The 23,013-nt window shown below is 44.0% G+C and overlaps 1 protein-coding gene across 2 annotated transcripts in view; it reads left to right on the top strand.

The window, feature by feature from the left end:
• The window catches only part of FBXO38 (F-box protein 38), a 100,993-nt gene extending 78,237 nt beyond the window's left edge, over window positions 1-22,756 (top strand). For both annotated transcript variants that reach the window (XM_089671105.1, XM_089671104.1), the window contains exons 21-22: window positions 12,999-13,112; window positions 19,604-22,756. In XM_089671105.1, the coding sequence (XP_089527231.1) occupies window positions 12,999-13,112; window positions 19,604-19,782 (293 nt within the window). In that variant the 3' untranslated portion in view covers window positions 19,783-22,756. The remainder of the gene's footprint in view (window positions 1-12,998; window positions 13,113-19,603) is intronic.
• The last annotated feature ends 257 nt before the right edge of the window (window positions 22,757-23,013 follow it).

The raw sequence follows: 23,013 nt of genomic DNA, 5'->3' as shown, positions 1-23,013 counted from the left end.
AATCTTGGATATCCCTCCAATACAGAGTATTGATTTTGCCACCTGGATACTTCACTGCTCCCAGAGCAACAGCGTTTTTGCTGGTTTTAATTAATCAGCAAAAAGCTTTGGTGAGTTTATTTCTTCTGGTGGTGGATTATGAGCACAATTATACAAAATATATATTTTTTGCACCGATTTTGAAGTGATTTTGAAAAAAAATTTTGTGCACTAATTTTGAAGTGACTTTATTTATGTGGACTTTTGATTATAGATGTATATTTAGTAATTCACAGTGCATTCCTATTTTTTTGTTTGTATTATTCACCTTGATTGAGGTTTTAGGTTTGCTGCGGTTTTTGTATATATTTAAATTAATTTTTGGTGCTTTTTCTTTCTTTTTTGATTTATCTTTTATTGCAGTCATAACTCCGTTCTTCTTTTTGGGGTTTGAAGCTAGGTATGAGGTAGGAACATGTTTCATAGTGAAGTGGGGAGTCTTTGTAGTAGCAAAGTGGGTTTCCTGGATGAAGATGATATCCGCTTGGAGTGAATGAGCTTCTTTGACAATTGATGATCTTTTGTACCGGGAGTCCCCAAACGTTAAGGGATACTATTTTAAGTGCCATATTTGTAGAAGTTGAGGCATATAGACTGGTTCAAAGGGTTTACTTCAAGTAGGTTTAGAGGAGTCACATTATGCATGAGCGGTGTGTCAATATTTATGATGGCATGCATTCGACGAGGTAGAGGTAGTAGGTTGAAGGTCTTAGGAGGAATGGTAAGGTCACACAAGAGTGATTTCCGTGGTTTAGTTTGCTGGAAATTTCATAGTAAATATAAGCGTATGTGAGACTGGTAGTACCAACGTAAAATACGAGAACAAAGAAAATATAAAAAAATCTTGTTATAAATACAAGAAATATGGGTAGCATAAACCGCTACTGTTGAGTGGGGGTAGTTTAGTAACCATGGCAATAGCAGGTTGTCATGGTGGTATGCACCTTTTTTATTCCTAAAATTTAGTGGATTAGGCCAAGGCATTCCAGCTACAAGTATTAGACAGATTTTAAGTAGGATTACCGAAGGGATATTAGGTCACGATCAGATACAATCCCCTTTCATGTGGTGAGGTTGGTTAGGAGTGCACTGATGGTCGTCTGCAGGTAAGATATTCCAATCTCTGAGTAGGTCAACACCTGCTTCCAGACATCTAATTGTGAAAGACTTGCCCTGTCATTTGATAGTGAGTTTACTGGGGAAACCCCACTGGTATCCTATGCCATTATTGCGTAGGGCTTTAGTAATGGAAATCCGCTTTTTTTTCTGTTAAGTAATGTAGCTTTAGACAGGTCAGCATATAGGTTAACACCTGCGTGAGATGTGGGGAGTGCTGTTGAGTTCCTCACTGCAGCCATAAGCTTCTCTTTAATATGGTAAAAGTGTATTTGTGCCAGTACATCTCTAGGGACTGATGCTGGTAAAAAAGATGGTTTTGGAATTCTGTGCACTCTGTCTATTGCTAATTCTATATTATTAAGCGATGGGATGAGAGGTTTCATCAGTTGTTTTAGATAAGGCATGATGGTTGACCAACTCGGGAATGCCACGGAATTTAATGTTATTCCATCTAGAGCGGTCTTCTAGGTAAGCTATTTTGCGTTTTAATTGTTGTAGCTTTGGTTTCAACATGTTACAGGCGTTGGGCATGATCATGTACAGTGTTTGAGATTGGAGCTATCACAGCTGCAATGTCACTATGCAGAGTTTGTCTTAAAAAAAGGAGCATATTTTTCATGGTTTATACAGATACTGGCTGGTCAGAGGCAGGGAACGCTTCTATAGCTGACTGTAACTGTGAGGCAGGAACGTGGGAGAGAGCAGTTATATGCATTGCTGTGTATGTGGGTTCTTCTATCCTATGCCGTGATTTATCATGGCTGCAAGTGGTGGGAGATAGAGGAGACGACTCACCCGGATCCTCATCGTAAAGAGATAATAACAGGTGCGGGTCAGATGTGTATGTAGATCTCTCCTCCATGAGAGCGGCAGGCCGCCGGCACCGTTTTGGCTGCTGGGGTCCCAGGCCGGGTAAGAGTCTTGTCAGCTTTTACTTCTGGCCGGGTGACCTTCGGTGGCGGGGCATTGTCAGAACGGTCAGGGAAGTGTGCCCTTCATTGTAGGGTGTCGGTAATCCGCAAGTCGTAGAGTTGCCACTGTTACAGCTGGAATGACTGAGAAGCTCTGTAAAGGAGCGACCATACATGGAGCCAGCCGGACACCCACCCCCCTCCCATAAATTTTTTTATTTTAATGTTTTTAATAGCCTTGTTTATGTGTATATTTTGTAATAATATACACTATATTGCCAAAAGTATTGGGACACCTGCCTTTACACACACATGAACTTTAATGGCATCTCAGTCTTAGTCCGTAGGGTTTAATATTGAGTTGGCCCATCCTTTGCAGCTATAACAGCTTCAACTATTCTGGGAAGGCTGTCCACAAGGGTTTGGAGTGTGTCTATGGGAATGTTTGACCATTCTTCCAGAAGCGCATTTGTGAGGTCAGGCACTGATGTCAAATGAGAAGGCCTGGCTCGCAGTCTCTGCTCTAATTCATCCCGAAGGTGTTCTATCAGGTTGAGGTCAGGACTCTGTACAGGCCAGTCAAGTTCCTCCACCCCAAACTCTCTCATCCATGTCTTTATGGACCTTGCTTTGTGCACTGGTGTGCAGTCATGTTGGAACAGGAAGGGGCCATCCTCAAACTGTTCCCGCAAAGTTGGGAGCATTAAATTGTCCAAAATGTCTTGATTAGCTGACACCTTAAGAGTTCCCTTCACTGGAACTAAGGGGCCAAGCCCAACCCCTGAACAGCAACCCCACACCACAATCCCTCCTCCCCCAAACTTTACACTTGGCTCAATGCAGTCAGGCAAGTATCATTCTCCTATCAACCACAAAATCCAGACATGTCCATCGGATTTCCAGACAGAGGCATGATTCCTCACTTCAGAGAACACATCTCCACTGCTCTAGAGTCAAGTGGCGGCATGCTTTCCACAACTGCATCTGACGCTTTGCATTGCACTTGGTGATGTAAAGCTTGGATGCAGCTGCTTGGCCATGAAAACCCATTCCATGAAGCTCTCTACACACTGTTGTGCTAATCTGAAGGCTACATGAAGTTTGGAGGTCTTTAGCTATTGACTGTACAGACAGTTGGTGACTTCTGCTTACTGTGCGTGTTCAGCATGCACTGACCCCACTCTGTCATTTTACGTGGCCTACCACTTCATGGCTGAGTTGCAGCTGTTCCCAGTTGCTTCCACTTTGTTTATAAAGCACTGACAGTTGACCGTGGAATATTTAATAGCAAGGAAATTTCACAAATGGACTTATTGCACAGGTGGCAACCTATCAAGGTACCACACTGAATTTGCTGAGCTCCTAAGAAAGACCCATCCTTTCACACATGTTTGTAGAAGCAGTCTGCATTCCTAGGTGCTGGGTTATATACACCTGTGGCCATGGAGGTGATTGGAACACCTGAATCCAATAATTTGGAGGGGTGTCCCAATACTTTTGGCAATATAATGTATATGTACAAGGATGCAGCCAAATGGAGGAGAGGACATAACATCCTTCATTTTTCTGTCATGAACCTTTTATATATATATATATTTATATATATATATATAGCGTACATTTTCTTTGTTTAAAAAAAAAAAAAAAAAATGTTAGATTAAGGAAGGTTTAGAATTCATGTTGTGTTTTTAGTGCTGCCTGTCTCCCTGCTAGGTAGATTCACCTTTTTATTTTCATCCTGGTGACAATTGTCACAGGAAAAAAAGTGATAGGAAATCTAAAAATGTTTAGGCTGCCTCCTTCTGTGTTGTGCCGCAAGCACTTATTTAATAGTAAAGTTAACTCCACAAATCTCACAGCACTTGGAAGTCTTAAGGAGCATATTTTAAACACACGTTATGTTAATTTTTATAGCAGCCAATTTTTCATGGAAGTTGCATGCAGGAAAATAAATTTAACTCTAAGTTGCATAAAAGAGCAACATGTTTGCATTATATCACACTACTGCTGTGCATGTATGGTCACTTTGTGCACTTCATGTATAGCTCTGTCAGAGGAAAAAAATGGAGCTGTGATAAAAGCGCATCACACCTCCCCCCACCGTATGGCTCTGAGGCAGGAAATGCTGTGTGGGCAGCAGCATTTTGGGCCGCAGGACAGTGTGAAGAGCCCTAAACTAATTTTAATGTCATTTTTACATTTTTATGCTTGTGGCATTTTTACAATTGCTGCATTACATATGCAAGCTTATAGTTTTTCCCACTAGTGGGAACAGAAGATCAAGTTTGAATGATGTGAACTGTGTTAATCTATGTAAACATCTGCCGTAAAATTTGCCATATTAAAACATTGTATAAAGTTTGTTTTAATTACACATCTACCTTAAAGGATAAGCTCGCTTTTTATGTTACAGCCTTATTCCAAAATGGATTAAATTCATTTTTTTCCTCAACATTCTACAAACAATACCCCATAATGACAACGTGAAGGAAGTTAATTTTGAAATCTTTACACTTTATTAAAAAAAAAAAAAAGCACATAAGTATTCACGGCTTTTGCCATGACACTCAAATTAAGTTCTGGTGCATCCTGTTCCCGCTGATCATCCTTGAGATGTTTCCACAACTTGATTGGAGTCCACCTGTGGAAAACTCAGTTGATTGGACATGCTTAGGAAAGTCATAAACCTGTCTATAGAAGGTCCCACAGTTAACAGTGCATGTCAGAGCGCAAACCAAACCATGAAGTCCAAGGAATTGTCCGTAGACCTGCGAGACAGGATTGTATCAAGGCACAGATGTGGGGAAGGGTACAGAAAGATTTCTGCAGCATTGAAGGTCCCTATGAGCACAGTGGCCTCCATCATCCATAAAGGAAAGAAGTTTGCAACCACCAGGAATCTTCCTAGAGTGGGCCACCCAGCCAAAATGAACGATCAAGGGAGAAAGGCCTCAGCCAGGCAGGTAACCAAGCACCCGATGGTCACTTTGAAAGAGTTCCAGCGGTTTTATGTGGAGAGAGAAGAACCTTCCAGAAGAACCACTCTGTAGCACTCCGCCAATCAGGCCTGTATGGTAGAGTGGCCAGATGGAAGCTACTCCTCAGTAAAAGGCAAATGGCAGCCCACCTGGAGTTTGTCAAAAGGCACCTGAGGGACTCTCATACCATGAGAAACAAACTTTTGGGTTTGATGAAACAAAGATTGAACTCTTTGGCCTGAATGCCAAGTGTCACATCTGGAGGAAACCAGGCACCACTCTCCACCTGGCCAATACCATCCCTACAGTGAAGCATGATGTTTTTCAGCAGCAGGAACTGGGAGACTAGTCTGAATCAAAAGAAAGATGAATGCAGCAATGTACAGAGACAACCTTGATGAAAACCTGTTCCAGAGCGCTATGGACCTTAGACTGGGGTGACTGTTCATCTTTCAACAGGACAACGACTCTAAGCACACAGCCCACATAACAAAAGCGTGGCTACGGGCCAACTCTGTGAATGTCCTGGTGTGGCCCAGCCAGAGCCCATATTTGAACCCGATTGAACATCTCTTGAGAGATCTGAAAATGGCTATGCACCAATGCTCCTCATCCAACCTGATGTAGCTTGAGAGGTACTGCAAAGAAGAATGGGAGAAGTTGCCCAAAAATAGGTGTGCCAAGCTTGTAGCATCACACTCAAAACGACCTGAGGCTGTAATTGGTGCTAAAGGTGCTTCAACAAAGTATTGAGCAAAGGCTGTAAATACTTATGTACATGTGTGTTTTTTTATGTTTAATAAATTGCACAGATTTCAAAATGACCTTCTTTCACGTCGTCATGGGGTATTGTTTGTAGAATGTTGAGTAAAAAAATAAATTTAATCCATTTTGGAATAAGGCTGTAACATAACAAAATGTGGCAGCTGGATGATGATGATGCAGGGTGGGTGCTAATGAGGTCAGCTGTCAATTCTTTTACAAAAAGCTTTATTGAATAATAAGCAAAGATGAACAGACAATCGAAGCAAAAATTCAATGACCAACATTTACATATTACAATAAATGAAGGGAAGCTGGTGCAAGGCATGCATCGATAAAGGCAAAATCTGGAAAGTTTACATAGGTGCCCTGAGGGAAGGGATGGGGAGGGAGGTTGGGAGGGAACGGGTAACAGACCTTTGTGGGTCAATGATAATGTAAACTCCAAAGGGAAGTATTGCTACATCAACATTATAATAAACAGGAGAGGCCCGAGAAAAGGCCGCATCAAAAAACAGTACATATTCATGACCTAGAATTTAAAAAAAAAAATCTAGATTGCATAAATAGCCTTAAGGATGCAGCGCAGAGAACAGCAGGTACAATCCGTAAATTATGTTTAAGGACAGAGTAAACAGAAGAGTAGAAAAAGACAAATAGTAGAGAGACACGGACAACACACACAGACACACACACAAAAAAAAAAAAAGGGGGAGAGGGAGGGGCCCCAGGGAGATCACAGCAGAATCCATCCTCCTATCGATAAAAGGGACTGGTCGAATCTCGAGGGCTGAGCTATATCCAGCCAGGGACGCCATATCTGCAGAAATTTTGTATGGGTATCCAACAATATGGCCGTCAGTTTTTCATTGACCATTATGAAGTTCATCCGATTTTTGACAGCCTCAAAGCTAAAGACAGGAGTCTTCCAAGCCCTCGCAATCGTCAATTTAGTTGCCATAAATAAATGTGATGCCAGCTGCCGTTCAGAGCGGAGAAGGCCCTCAGGTGGTTTAAATAGAAGAGCTTCATATGGATTACGCTTAATGTCTGTATGAAGAATAGTGCGGAGGAGGGCATATACCCTAATCCACAACCTGCTTACCTTAGGGCAAGTCCACCAGATGTGTGCCATGGTACCCAATTGTTGACATCCCCGAAAACAAACCGGGGAATAGTTAGGGATAAAACTAGCTAGACGGGCAGGCGTATAGTACCATCGGTATAGAATTTTGTAGGCATTTTCAAGAATAATGACATTTCTGGAACACTTAGATAATGTTTGGGTCATGAGCTGCCAGTCTTGTTGATCCAGGGTTCCCCCTAATTCCGACTGCCAACGCTGATGGTAGGAACGAATCGGAGGGGTTCTATAAGACATAATGGAAGAATAAATCAGGGAGATCAAACCTGGAGCATGAGGTCTATGTCTACACTGGCTTTCAAAAGGGGATAAACGGTATGGTCCTGGATGCGTACGTATTAGAGTATGAATAAAGTGACGAAGTTGAAGATAACCAAAATGTTCTCGGAGGGGAATGTTATAAGAAGAACGCAAAGTGTCAAAGGAAATTATTCTGGTGGGGGATAGGAGTGAATGGACATCATAAAAACCATGTGTCTGCCACCAGACAAACTGCCTAGGGTTATCCTTACCCGGAGGGAATAATGCGGAGTATTTTACAGAATCCCAAAGACGAAGCAAAAGTGTCAGCGTTGGGCTAAGGTTAGATGGACGCTGAGAATTAGGGAGCCAGGGCAAGGAGGGGAGCGGTATCGGGTGAGAGTCCATCATATCTACTACAGCCCACAGGGGGAAATGGTGAGAAGCATGAATATGAGCTAAAGGAGCAATGTTAGCCGCCAAATAGTAGGACTGGAGATTTGGAACAGATAACCCGCCCGCATTCCGCCGCGCAAATAAAATATGTTTACTAATTCTAGGTCGAGAGGAGCCCCAAATAAAGGACAAAAGTTTTCGCTGATGTATACGCAATATATCCTAAGGTACTGAAACTGGCAGAACACGAAATAGGTATAGTAGTTTAGGAAGATAGGTCATACGGATTGCATTAATTCTACCGAACCATGATAACGGGAAATGAGACCAAGAGGACAAGAGCTCAGTCAACTCATGAAAAACAGTAGGAAAGTTAGCCTGATACAGTCCATCATATGTCGGGGTAAGCTTAATTCCTAGATATGGTAAGGCCGAAAGCCATTGGAAGGGGAACGTTTGCTTCAAAGTAGTCAAAAGTGGTGGTGGGAGGGTAACTGACATAGCTCTTGATTTAGCTGGGTTGACATGTAAACCTGAGAGGGTGGCAAAGGAATCGAGAACTGCTAGCAAATTAGGCAAAGTAACCCCCGGATCGAGATTGACAATAATATGTCATCCGCAAACAACGATAATTTATGTTGGGAGCCTGCCACATCAATTCCCTTAATATCAGGATGTATACGGATTGCTTCTGCCAACGGTTCCAGGGCTAAGATAAAAAGTAAAGGGGAAAACGGGCAGCCCTGTCTAGTACCTCTAGCAACCGAGAACGTAGAAGACTCAAATCCGTAGTATCTAAGCTTCTCTTGAGGGGATGTATATAGTGAAGAGATCCATCGTAAGAAGGAAGGGCCGAAACCAAAACGATGGAGGACTGACAGGAGATACGGCCAGGATAAAGTGTCAAAAGCCTTGTTGATGTCTAAGGATAAGAGCATCATATCGATTTTACGAGTATGGGCCAAATGTTGCAATTGTAAAATACGTCTGATAGCATCTCCGGCCTGCCTATGGGGAACAAATCCCACCTGATCCTTTTTAATTAGACGAGAAAGGAAGGAATTCAATCGAGTAGCCAAAATCTTAGTAAGAATCTTCATATCGATATTGATAAGAGAGATAGGCCTGTAATTAGCCCAGGAAGAATGATCTCGATCCGGTTTAGGGATCATAACCACATTAGCAGTTAAATAGTCCGGGGAAAAATTCGAGCCTCCCTTCACCGCATTAAACATAGCGGCAAGGTGGGGAGCGAGCACATCAGCCAATTTCTTATAATATAGTGCCGTGTATCCATCAGGACCTGGGCATTTGCCTGTTTTCAGTTCTGCTATACATTGCAAAACCTCAGATACTTGGATATTTCGATCCATCAGATCCCTATGGGCCGACGTTAAAGTGGGTAATGACAAACTAGATAAGAAGTCAGAAATAGACTGAGGGTCAGCCCGGGTGGGATCAGAGTAAAGTTTAGCTAGTCTGTGCCGGAACTCCTCTAAAACCCTTACTGGGTTGCTCGTAAGGGTATTGTGACGAGTACGTAAAGATATCGGTTTGGGGTGTTGTGCAAAAGAACGCAATATATGGGCCAACATAGGGTCTGGTTTGTTAGCTTTGCTATACCACTTCTGGTGAGTCCAACGCAAGGAGCGCTCAGCCTCATCTGTTAAACACAGATCCAATTCTAAGCGAGCCTGATCCAACATTCTACGATTTGACGGGGAAGGTGACTGTTTAAACTGGGCTGACGCGGAAGTTAACTTCGATTCTAACTGACATTGCTTAAGCTGTCTTTCCTTCTTTCGCCTTGAAGCTATATGGATAATATGCCCCCTAAGAACTGCCTTATACGCTTCCCACAATGTTACTGAAGAAGAGACAGAACCTGGGTTTAACTGGAAATATTCCTAAGACTTACGATGTAACTCCGTCTGAATCTCCTTCAGTGAAAGCAAGGAATCATTCATTATCCATGAAGAGAAGGTCGGCCTGCATAGGAGAGATTGACAGACTACCAAAATAGGCTCATGGTCTGACCATGAGACTGTTAGGATAGAGAGAGAACGAACCAGAGGGAGATGTTTACGTGAAACAAAGGCATGATCAATTCTAGAATGAGAATGGTGAGGGTGTGAATAATAAGTGTAGTCTTTCCCCTGAGGATGAAATTCACGCCATAAATCTACCAGATCATAGGTCGTTAACGTCCGTACAAAGGACTTCGCTGAAGTGGAAGGGTCAGAGCGTTCTGCCGGATATTTATCAAGTGAAGGGTTTAACACTAAATTTGAATCCCCCGCCATCAGAAGCGTACCCCTTTGATGTGTGGCCAGGAGAGAACATAGATGTGACAGAAAAGGTCCAGGGTTGACGTTAGGAGCGTAATAAGACATTATGGTAACATCTATTCCATGGATCGTACCCTGGAGCAGAAGGTATCTACCATTGGGATCAGCAATACGCTTCACACAGACAAATGGAGTTTTACTATGGAAGGCAACCAATACACCTCTCTGTTTAGTGGGACCAGTAGCTTGAAATATCTGAGGGTAACGTGCATCAAAATATTTTGGGGCAGAAGTAGTGGAGAAGTGGGTGTCTTGCAAACAAGCAATGTCAACTTTGCGAGCCCGAAGAAACTTAAATATCTTTACCCGTTTCTGTGGAGAGTTCATCCCCTGGACATTAAGTGATAACCAGTTCAACGCCATGGATATCTAAAAGGAAGGAAGATAAAATCCACCACGATCCCCGGGAGCCCTTGAAACAAAAATTTGCAAAAACACAAGACATACATGACAAAGGACAAAGAGAAAGAAACTAAGAAGAAAAGAGGACAATAAGACCTCTAATATACAAACAAGATATCTGTAAATCATAGAGAATCACCTGTGGGTAAAACACCCACATAGAGGCTAGGTAGCGGGCGGGACAGAAGACCAGACCGCTAGCCAGCTCGGAGGGGGACACGACCCTCCACCGGAACAACTCGGCATTGATATAGAATATATAAACATTATACAAACAACTAAGGCTAATACACCTGTGAATAGGCAATCCAAAACTCGCAGGACAATAAATGCAGAGAAAAGTAACATCCACTCTTGTCCGGAAGAGATATGGCACACGGAAATGTAAAATCCCTGAACAAATCTAAATTCAAGTCCAGAGAGTGGCGGCGAGACAAAAAAAAAAAAAAAACACATGGGACTAAGCTACATAAACATCAGGTCGCAGAGATTTCTTGAAAGCGCTGGGCCTGTAAGGATCGAAGAGCCTGTGAACCGCTTTGACTAGGAGGAGATTTAAGCAAAGACTGAGAATTTTGATGATGCGTAGGTAGTAAAGTCTCCTCACTCTGGGATTGTGGCAACTCCAAGTTGAGCTCCCGAAAGTGACGCCGGAGATCTGCTGGCGTAGAAGCTTGAAATTGACGACCTTGAAAGGAAAAAGAAAGCTTGAAAGGGAAGCCCCATCTGTACTTGATATCAGCTGACTGAAGAATCCGAAGATAAGGTCTCAAGGTGCGACGTTTGGCAATCGTGACTGGGGACAGATCCGCGAATAGATGGACAGAATGACCTTGAAACTCCAAAGCCGAATGATTCCGAGCTGCCTGCAGTAGACGTTCCTTAGTGCGATAGAAGTGAAATTTAATAATGTCTCTGGGAGGACCCTCCGTGGACTTAGGTGCTAGAGCTCTATGGATACGATCAAACTCCAGACGCTCCAGAGGAATCTCAGGGGCCAGCTCCTGGAAAAGGGCAGTTGCAGTGCCCTGCAAATCGGTGATTGCCTCCGGGATTCCACGGATGCGGAGATTATCCCTGCGAGCTCTATTCTCAGCATCCTCCAGCTTATCTTTCAAAGTATCCAGCTCAGCATGTAGATCCTCCACTTCTTGTTCATGACCCTCCAGGACTGTAGTTGCCAGATCCATGCGTTGTTCCAATTGGTGGGCGCGGAGACCCAGCTCTTTTAGGCCTCTCGCCAGATCAGAAGATAATTTACGCAAAGCAACAGTAATCTCCTCTCGCACTATAGCATGGAATTTGTGTAGTAAGGCTTTGGGATGATGTTCAAGAGGATCGACCATCCCCGACGGAAATTGCCGCTATCGCCATCAGACTCGGGGTCCCCTGGAAGTTGGGTGGTATCATCAGGCTCAGGCGGGCTAGGTATCAACTTGGCAATGTGGCCTTGTAAAGGGGATTGCTGTTTGGCCCGGTGTTTAAGTTTAGTGCGGGGAGTGCGGTGCATTTCCAAAAGCGGTCTACAGATTTCCAAGTCACCCCCAGACTATTGAAGTGTAATGTTAGGGTGTAGAAGCCCAATGGCCGAGAAGAATGTCACGGTGGCGCGGCCCAAGGAGGTCACTCTGGCATTTTCCCCCTTGGTTCGTGTACGTGTCCCCCACCGGGGAGGTATTCACAGAAGGTTCAACATAATGTTACAGTCAGTGAAATATAGATGTTATGATATATAGGCCAGGTATGCAGACTGTGTAGAGGTTGCCAGAAGATATCCCAGACACCCCTGATTTATCCACTGGGGAAGGGGACTATGCAGGAGGATGCCTTCTCCCAGCCAGCACCGTTCCTGTAGCAGGTCAGACCTCCAGTATCCTGCTGGGATCTTGCAGGGACACAGCACAGTCCACCAGGCCACCAGGAGGACCCTAGGAGCCCACCCAACCTGCCCCAATAGCGGACTGACTCCAGGGGACTCCAGGGGTTGGCGGGCAAGGCGATAGGGCGGCAGTCCGGCCGCAACGGCGATCCGCTCCAGCCGCGGATCTAGGAAACACCGCGGCTTCACACGCCGCGGTAGGCCTCAATCCGCCCCGCGCCCCAGATGTTCAGAGAAGGGGCAGAGCGACTCGACACCCCTCCTCAGATGTCAGATGGTGTCTGGGCAGCTGGGGATCCGCTGTGGGCAGCCTCCGTATCCCGGATGGTAACGGATGGAGGATTAGGGTGCCGGAGCTTCAGAAAGAAGCGTCTGCTCCCGGCGCCATCTTGGACACGCCCCCCAGCTGTCAACTCCTTCCTGTGCCATGACCTAAAGTTTCTGCAGGAAGTAAGACAGAAGTAATGGAGAACCTTTTTTTTTTTTTTTGTTTTTTTTTTGTTTTTTTTTTTTGTTTTTTTGTTATACAGCCATCTGGACAGTGAGATAAAGATGGGTAAAATAAATGGAAAGCTTTTGAATTTCTGCAAAAGAAGCACATTATTGCTATATTGGTACACGGGGGCTGGAATTTAGAAAAAAAAAAAAAAGGTAAACAAAGTTGATCTTATCCATTAAAGGAAACCTGTCACGAAAGTAACATTAGGTTGCCATTTAACTTCAGTTGATTTATATGGTTGTAACTTTGAATGCTAGCTAACTTTTCCATTCTTCCTCTAGGCATTGTAGATGGTGCTCCATACTCCATGATCACAGATTTTCCATGGCTTCGCTCGCTTAGAACTGCTGAACCGAACAGCTATGCAAGATATGACTTTGAGGATGATGAAAAAAGTAAGCTAGTAAACAGTATTGTGCTTAGGCTAGTCATTGTAAAAGGTGCCAGCACACAGGTCACCCAGACCTTATCAGCCAACCAGTAGCCACTCAGTATTTGTTGAGTTATTGAGGCAATGGATGGGAAATCAGAATTCATGGCCACATTTGTTAATGCATGCTGTTCTTGAACAAGACAAGCAATTGAATATTTAAACTTACATATGTATTCCAATATATTAAAGACTAAGTAGGTTGTACTTACCATTTATGCTTGGTGAAATTTATATAAGGCTATTTATGCACATCTTCCCCATCCTCACATGACATGCCGGTGGTGGACCTGAGAAGAGGATTACCTCTTGAAATGTTCCACATTTTGTCATGTTAAAACTAAAAACATAAATGTATTTTATTGGGATTTTATATGATAGACCAACACAAAGTGGCACATAATTGTCAAGTGGAAGGAAATTGATAAATGGTTTTCAACATTTTTTACAAATATATATGTGAAAAGTGTAGTGTGCATTTGTTTTCAGCCCCCCCGAATCAATACATTGTAGAACCACCTTTAGCTGCAATTACACCTACTAGTCTTTTTGGGGATGTCTCTACCATCTTTGCACATCTAAAGAGTGACATTTTTGCCCTTTCTTCTTTGCAAAATAGCTCAAGCTCTGGATGGAGAGTGTCTGTGAACAGCAATTTTCAAGTCTTTGTAGCTCTGGCTGTATGTTTAGGGTTGTTGTCCTGCTGGAAGGTGAACCTCCGCCCCAGTCTCAAATCTTTTGCAGACTCAAACAGGTTTTCTTCTAGGATTGCCCTGTATTTGGCTCCAACCATCTTCCCATTAACTCTTACCAGCTTCTCTGTCCCTGCTAAAGAAAAGCATCCCCACAACATGCTGTCACCATCATGTTTCACGGTGGGGATGGCGTGTTCAGGATGATGTACAGTGTTAGTTTTCTGCCATACATAGTTTTTTGCTTTTAGGCAAAAAGTTAAATTTTGGTCTCATCTGACCTTCTGCCACGTTTGCTGTGTCCCCCACATGTCTTCTCACAAACTGCAAATGGGACTTCTTAAGGCTTTCTTTCAACTCTCTCATAAAGGCAAGATTTGTGGAGTGCACAACTAATAGTTGTCCTGTGGACAGATTCTTCCACCTGAGCTGTGGATCTCTGAAGCTTCTCTAGAGTTACCATGGGCTTCTTGCCCGCTTCTCTGATTAATGCTCTCCTTGCCTGGCCTGTCAGTTTCGGTGGATGGCCATGTCTTGTTTTGTTTGCAGTTGTGCCATACTCTTTCCATTTTCGGATGATAGAACTCTGCTTCGTGAGATGTTCAAAGCTTAGGATAGTTTTTTTTTATAGCCTAACCCTGCATTAAACTTCTTCACAACTTTATCCCTGACCTGTCTGGTGTGTTCCTTGGCCTTCATGATGCTGTTTGTTCACTAAACCTCTGAGGGCTTCACAGAACAGCTGTATTTATACTGAGATTAAATTACACACAGGTGGACTCTATTTACTTATTAGGTGACTTTTGAATTGGTTCCACTAGTTTTTGGTATCCGCATAAAGGAGGCTGACTACAAATGCACGCTACACTTTTCGGATATTTATTTAAAAAAAAAATGTATCATTTTCCTTCCACTTCACAATTGTGTTGGTCTATCACATAAAATCCCAACAAAATACATTTACATTTTTGGTTGTAACATGACAAAATGAAATGTTGAAAATTTCAAGGGGTATGAATACTTTTTCGAGTGTGTGTGTGTAAAAAGTAATTATTTATTTTATTTATATTTTTTTAAGCTGAACCTTTTAGTATCACTTTGTGTGCACTTATGTGAGAGCCGTGTTTTGCCTGCATTTGGAGCATAGATGTTTCATCTATCCACATGCAGGCAGTGCCATTTATGTCAATTGGGACACAGTAGTTGCTTAGACACAGCCACTGCTCCCAAGTTAATCTGTGTGATTGCGTGTCCCCAAACGCAGACCATGTGTGTTTGGGGACGTGCCCACATGGATGACACATTGGAAGCAGCGATTGTGTCCGTGCAGTGGCTGCATCGCAGTTAACATGAATGGGACTTCCTGCACGCAGATAAAGGAAACACCTGTGCATCCCATGCAGGCAAAACACAGCTCTCATAAAGATGTACATTTAAGTACGCCTGTGTGAATGAGGCCTTAGGATAGCTGCTGGGGGAAGTTGGAAAGGCTAGTACTGACCTCATATGGTTTCTTAAAGAGTAAAAAAAAATCTGAATTTACATATTCTAGGCAAAGTAATTGTTTGAAAAATTACACTGTTTCCACTCAATGTTTTTTTCTGTAGTTATTATTGCCTTAATGATGCATTTGCTCGTGAAACGTCAGCAAACATCGGTACCTTATATTTCCATAGATGATGATTTAAAATACCCTACATGTCATCAGTATAGAGTTAACCATGAATAATGGTCCTAAAATTATTGCTTTCTGGTGTGCATAGCAATATGTAATGTGCAGTGCAATTAATCTTTTTGTAAGTAGCACCCCTGATGTGTGTTTATGCTCGTGTGTATGAGGAAAGGTGGGGCTCAATATATTTTTGGGGCTGGGTTTTACATGCGTGGGTGTAACCTTATTTTTGACCCTTATTTATTATATCAATAAACTATTTTGTATCGCATAGAGTTCCAAAAGTGTTCAAAGGTTCTTTTTAATGAGACTTGCCCTTTTAATGAGATTTGCCCTTCATTAAAGCTAATGAAGCACAGATCACACTCGATTAGCTTCTTCCTTGATTACAGTGGCATACATATGTATTTGAGTGTATATGTGTCCACTTGTCTCTATCATTTTTTTCCAGGATGTTTGCACTCTACAGTCTTCTTTAGCGTTACATATACAGAACAGTATTTGCAACCCTTTGGTGACCACAATTCTACTTTTTCCCTACTCTAGTAAAATGAGAATCTATTTTGGCTATAGATCGTGAGAAGAGATATTGCTGAGTCAGTAGGCGGACATTTGCTGTAGTCCATAAGGAGTATACAGATGCTGGATCTCCTAGGACAGTGATGGCGAACCCGTGGCACGCGTGCCACAGCCGGCACGCCGAGCCTTATCTGTGGGCACGCCAGGAGAATCCAGCGGCGCGCTGTCTTCCCGGCTGTAGTGTGCGTGACAGCCGGGTCCCCAGTGCGCATGCACAAGAAACAGTGCTCTTTGTGAATGGTAAGGCGGTACCTGGGACACATGACAGATCCCAGAAGCCGCCGGACCAATCACAAAGCGCAGCGCTTCTCGCGCATGCGCACTGGGCATCCGGCTGTCCGACGAGCGCCCACACTACAGAAGCCGGGAAGACAACGCGCGGCTGGATAAAGGAACAGGTAAGATTAAAAAAAAAAACTCTGCGGAAGTAAGAGCGGGTACCTGTCAAATTCAGGTACCCGCTCCCCCTCCCTCCCCAAAGGTCAGCAGTCATCCCTGTGCTGTCCGCAGTCTCTGGTCATCCCTGTGCTGTCCGCAGTCTCTGGTCATCCCTGTGCTGTCCGCAGTCTCTGGTCATCCCTGTGCTGTCCGCAGTCTCTGGTCATCCCTGTGCTGTCCGCAGTCTCTGGTCATCCCTGTGCTGTCCGCAGTCTCTGGTCATCCCTGTACTGTCCGCAGTCTCTGGTCATCCCTGTACTGTCCGCAGTCTCTGGTCATCCCTGTGCTGTCCGCAGTCTCTGGTCATCCCTGTGCTGTCCGCAGTCTCTGGTCATCCCTGTGCTGTCCGCAGTCTCTGGTCATCCCTGTGCTGTCCGCAGTCTCTGGTCATCCCTGTGCTGTCCGCAGTCTCTGGTCATCCCTGTGCTGTCCGCAGTCTCTGGTCATCCCTGTGCTGTCCGCAGTCTCTGGTCATCCCTGTGCTGTCCGCAGTCTCTGGTCATCCCTGTGCTGTCCGCAGTCTCTGGTCATCCCTGTGCTGTCCGCAGTCTCTGGTCATCCCTGTGCTGTCCGCAGTCTCTGGTCATCCCTGTGCTGTCCGCAGTCTCTGGTCATCCCTGTGCTGTCCGCAGTCTCTGGTCATCCCTGTGCTGTCCGCAGTCTCTGGTCATCCCTGTGCTGTCCGCAGTCTCTGGTCATCCCTGTGCTGTCCGCAGTCTCTGGTCATCCCTGTGCTGTCCGCAGTCTCTGGTCATCCCTGTGCTGTCCGCAGTCTCTGGTCATCCCTGTGCTGTCCGCAGTCTCTGGTCATCCCTGTGCTGTCCGCAGTCTCTGGTCATCCCTGTGCTGTCCGCAGTCTCTGGTCATCCCTGTGCTGTCCGCAGTCTCTGGTCATCCCTGTGCTGTCCGCAGTCTCTGGTCATCCCTGTGCTGTCCGCAGTCTCTGGTCATCCCTGTGCTGTCCGCAGTCTCTGGTCATCCCCTGTGCTGTCCGCAGTCTCTGGTCATCCCCTGTGCTGTCCGCAGTCTCTGGTCATCCCCTGTACTGTCCGCAGTCTCTGGTCATCTCCTGTACTGTCCGCAGTCTCTGGTCATCCCCTGTGCTGTCCGCAGTCTCTGGTCATCCCCTGTGCTGTCCGCAGTCTCTGGTCATCTCCTGTACTGTCCGCAGTCTCTGGTCATCTCCTGTACTGTGTCCGCAGTCTCTGGTCATCTCCTGTACTGTGTCCGCAGTCTCTGGTCACCTTCTGTACTGTTCGCAGTCTCTGGTCATCTCCTGTACTGTGTCCGCAGTCTCTGGTCATCCCTGTACTGTGTCCGCAGTCTCTGGTCATCCCTGTACTGTGTCCGCAGTCTCTGGTCATCTCCTGTACTGTGTCCGCAGTCTCTGGTCATCCCTGTACTGTCCGCAGTCTCTGGTCATCCCTGTACTGTGTCCGCAGTCTCTGGTCATCCCTGTACTGTCCGCTGTCTCTGGTCATCTCCTCCTGTACTGTCCGCAGTCTCTGGTCATCTTCTGTACTGTCCGCAGTCTCTGGTCATCTTCTGTACTGTGTCTGCAGTCTCTGGTCATCTCCTGTACTGTGTCCGCAGTCTCTGGTCATCTCCTGTACTGTGTCCGCAGTCTCTGGTCATCCCTGTACTGTGTCCGCAGTCTCTGGTCATCTCCTGTACTGTGTCCGCAGTCTCTGGTCATCTCCTGTACTGTGTCCGCAGTCTCTGGTCATCCCTGTACTGTGTCCGCAGTCTCTGGTCATCCCTGTACTGTGTCTGCAGTCTCTGGTCATCCCTCTACTGTGTCTGCAGTCTCTGGTCATCTCCTGTACTTTCCGCAGTCTCTGGTCATCCCTGTACTGTCCGCAGTCTCTGGTCATCCCTGTACTGTCTCCGCAGTCTCTGGTCATCTCCTGTACTGTGTCCGCAGTCTCTGGTCATCCCTGTACTGTCCGCAGTCTCTGGTCATCCCTGTACTGTCCGCAGTCTCTGGTCATCCCTGTACTGTGTCCGCAGTCTCTGGTCATCTCCTGTACTGTCCGCAGTCTCTGGTCATCTTCTGTACTGTTCGCAGTCTCTGGTCATCTCCTGTACTGTGTCCGCAGTCTCTGGTCATCTCCTGTACTGTGTCCGCAGTCTCTGGTCATCTCCTGTACTGTCCGCAGTCTCTGGTCATCCCTGTTCTGTCCGCAGTCTCTGGTCATCCCTGTACTGTGTCTGCAGTCTCTGGTCATCCCTGTACTGTGTCTGCAGTCTCTGGTCATCCCCTGTACTGTGTCCGCAGTCTCTGGTCATCTCCTGTACTGTGTCCGCAGTCTCTGGTCATCCCTGTACTGTGTCCGCAGTCTCTGGTCATCCCTGTACTGTGTCCGCAGTCTCTGGTCATCCCTGTACTGTTAATTAGTTTGCACTACTGTACGAGTTGTTTTTTCTAAACCAAAAGCTCGATATTCAGGTTTCATTGCAGTGTTGGCACTTTGAAAGAAATAAGTTGGTTTTGGGTTGCAGTTTGGGCACTCGGGCTCAAAAAGGTTCGCCATCACTGTCCTAGGATAATTAATAGCACTATTTTGGGAACAACTGCAATAGTCACTTGTTTAGATCTGTGACTCCCTATGGTAGAACCGTCTCTAACACTGCAGTTGCAGAGATCGTTCAAATTACACACAGCCCGAGTACAGTTGAGTTGAGGAATATAGCCCTGCTTTGTGAGTGATTTGATATATTATCAATTAGAAAGCAGTCCTAAAGGAAATCTGTCATGAAGGAATATAGTTGCCATAGGACTTGGATGCTGGCATTCTCTGAATTCTGACATGTATATTAGAGCAGGATAGAGGTGTGTTTTTTTTTTTTTTTTTTTTCTGAATAGGTTTAGTGTCACTTCCTTGTAACAAGTACACAATTTTGTAGTTAGAGTGACAGAGATCCTCTGAGATTGTTTTGAAGATATGTGATTCTGTGACAGATTTCTATTGTAGACCTTTGTGAATTCCTGTGAAGATGTAGAATGTGCTCACATGCTTCTATTGGCTGTTCTTGTAATTTAATACACTATGCATTTTTTTTACTTAATCCCAGCTACCATATATGCTCCCCGACGAAAAGGGCAACTTTCAGCTGACATCTGCATGGAAACGATTGGTGAGGAGATTTCAGAGCTTCGGCAGATAAAGAAAGGAGTATTCCAGCGAGTTGTTGCCATATTTATACATTACTGTGATGTTAATGGTGAACCTGTAGAAGATGACTATATATAGAGGCAAAATAATCAGTTTTTGATGATTCTGCTGGAGGCACGGAGAGACCAAGAGGAGATCCACGAAAATGAACATTTCCATTGGACCACTTGGCTGAAAGCAATCCGTGCAGCTCAAGTTCAGGTGGATGTTTTGTTCAAGACCAGAAAGTCTACGAAAGCAGCGCAGCGCCCCTTATTTTTCTAGTACTATGTCTTCCTGAAAGCTCTGACACTGTGTTGGAGACAGTGGTGCACTTACATCTAAATAAGTCATCACTAATTCTTATTGTATTTTTGTGGCTGCATAGGCCTCCTGAAAAAAGCTGGCTACTTAAAGAAGAGCCTCAGGTGAACATAAAATGTATTATATGAACAGTTGGAACAGCTGTTTTTCCTATATCTGCATTTTATCTTTGGATGCAGGAGCCAACAGTCCACAGTAGATTGAGTCTACTACAACCAAAGTTTACCAAGTACTCCTGAGCATGTTTAGGGGTCCTCATTGTACACCGTTATCCTGCTTACTGAGTAGTCGGAGGCTCCCAATACCAATGCTGCTGGTTAATAGGCGAGGGATATATTTCATCAAGATAGATACCGTTCTGAAGAAGAATGCCAATGTCTGACTCACAAGCTGCGTGCTAATCCCAAGGCAGTTAAGTAGCACTTAAACACCACTGTGTGTAAAGAAGGAGAACGTGTAAGTCAGGCACAGGTAGCTTCCAGCAGACCGTTATTTAGCTTAAAGTACAACTAAAGGTAACATTTTTTTTGTTTGTTTTGGATACAGTGGAAATGGATTACAACACCCGTCAGTTTTTATTGCTGTCTGTATTCCTGTTAGGGAGACTCACTCTCTCTATTTGTCCTGTTTACCGTTATCATTGAAAGTAAAAGAAAATCCCATCTTTTGGCTTGTTCCCAGAAAATTACTTGAGGGGAAATATTCCAATGGGGACACTAGTTCTGGTGACCTCGGGGTCCCCAAGAAATTAATCTAATTTTCAGGGATTTCCGCTCACTTCCTGTTTGGCTATTGGACAGGAAGCAAAGGGAAATCTCCTCAATGGGACACAGATGGTGAAAATCTGAACAGGGTTATAACCCTCCCTTACTCTATCCAAAATTAAGAAAAAAAAAGTTTTGCCTATAGTTCTACTTTAATGACCAATTCTAAACAAACATAAAAGGAAATGGGACAACAACTTTGACTCTGTGTACTAAGCACTGTGGATTGATGAAGTTAGCATTGAGCATATGACAGGTTCACTTTAATGTTCAGGAAAAAGACTTGTGAAGCTCACAATTGAAGCAAAGATCAACTAAGCAGACATGCATTTAAAGTGTTACTAAACCCACAACAGTAAAATCAGTCTGTATATGCAGTCAAGTATGCTTGTTATACTCACTGTGGAACCTAAGGGGTTAATCTTCCCTATTGTGTAAAACTGCTATTTAATTCAGGCTTCTCCGATCCTCTTTCTTCCATTGTCCCCGACTGATCTCCTGATAACACAGAGTCTTTGGAGTCACTCTTTACACAGGACCAATCAGCACTGTCCAGACAGAGGGTCAAGGGTTATGCAGCCTCATAGGGCAGTCATAGGAGAATGAAAACTCCTACAAGCCTTAACCAGTGCTCAGCTGGACACTGATAGAAGTCACAAGTCTGCTCTAACTGCTGATGCAAAATTGTATTTAGCAGTTTATATTTACTAAATTAATTGCATTTTCATTTTCTATGTATAGTGGGAGACAAGATAAAGTGAATGCAGGGTCCTGGGTTTAGTAACACTTCTCTTTGGCCTGACTGACATTCTTCTTTCAGTCTCAAGGTATTCAATTAAGATACCAGGAAGAACATATATACAATAAATACTCTGCAGTAGATAGTTGGGCTTTGTCAGTGCCTTCTGGTAGCCAATACTTGATAGAAATTAAGCATTTGTCCTTGTGATAAGATTTATTTATCACAAGACAATGCCTTAGATGTCTTAATAAAGAGTAAGTTAGTAAAGATGTAGTGACAGTATGGAGCTGTTGCATTGAAAGTTAAAAGAAATTGAGTGCAAAACTGTTGTTGCCCATGGTGCAATTCTTGTTTAAATGTTCCATAAAGTAAAACCTGTTGGGTTGCCATTGGCAAAATGTTACATTTTGTGCTGATTTTTCTGTTTTAGTCAGCCCTTTTACAGCAGCTTTGATGATCTAGCTGTACGATTGCAGCGAGGCACATGCTGGGAATTGATAACGGGTATCAGAATATAAAGCCCACCAAGTGAATTTCTGTAAACATTGAGCACCTGACTTCGCCAATAGTAGTTGCAACTGATTTCCAAGAGAACATGCTAAATATGCAGCACTAACTGTGTTCCCTGGGTTACATATATTTCTATGTTCAATACAAAGTAGACTTTGCATTAAGGAAAAAAAAAAACAAACAAAATGTAAACTCCACACTAAATTACTGTCCGGTTTGGTTGTATGCCAATAGGTTGAATTGCCCAATAGCATCTTATGACTTTTGAAGTCAAATAGGGTGATTTCCCTGCAGCAGTTGTTTCCTCCAACAAAATGGATTATACAATTGGTTCTACATCATGAAGAATCCAATATGGCACCATTATCTTGCTTTGTAATAGCTGTTGGCAATCATTGGAAATTAGGATTTTTGGTGAACTGTGGAGCCATCATCATCATCCCAGAGAGACAAGAGGGAGCCTGTGGATCAGTCAACCAGCAACCACCCGAAGCTGAAGTGGCACTTTTGAGTGGAGTTGGCCTTGAACCATGACTTTTGCACTGAATTGAAGGCAAATCAGGATATAAATGAGCAGTTCCTAGAGCTGAAAAAAGTTTGTATATTTCCTGTATTTTTGTTTCCTAATTACAGATACGTTTGTAAACTTTTTCCATAAGCTTTGTGTCAATTTTTAAATCCATATCCAACACCTTCCAAATAACAGCATCAAGTAAAAGCTCATTGGACTGGTCACTTTGTCAGTTTTGTGTTTCATTTTGAGTCTACTAAAGCAATCAGAACAAGTATCCTTGGAATTTAGTAATTTTCACATGTAGCTGCAGACTTCCGAAACTCCTCTGGTGATTCAACCCCTTCATTACAGTAATGCTTTCATATTTACTGTGTTTTGTAATGTATCTTAGCAAAAGAATATAAAATACAATTCTTCTACTTATGACAAGGCAGTATTGATCCAATAGATCACACTCTCCTCCCCAGTCTGCTGTG

This window comes from Staurois parvus, unplaced genomic scaffold (genome assembly GCF_062004578.1).
Source record: "Staurois parvus isolate SC_StPar_1 unplaced genomic scaffold, SC_StPar_1.0 ptg000099l, whole genome shotgun sequence".
NCBI lineage: Eukaryota > Metazoa > Chordata > Amphibia > Anura > Ranidae > Staurois > Staurois parvus.
The sequence above is the reverse complement of the archived record's forward strand: the minus strand, read 5'-3'. Positions and strand labels throughout refer to the sequence as shown.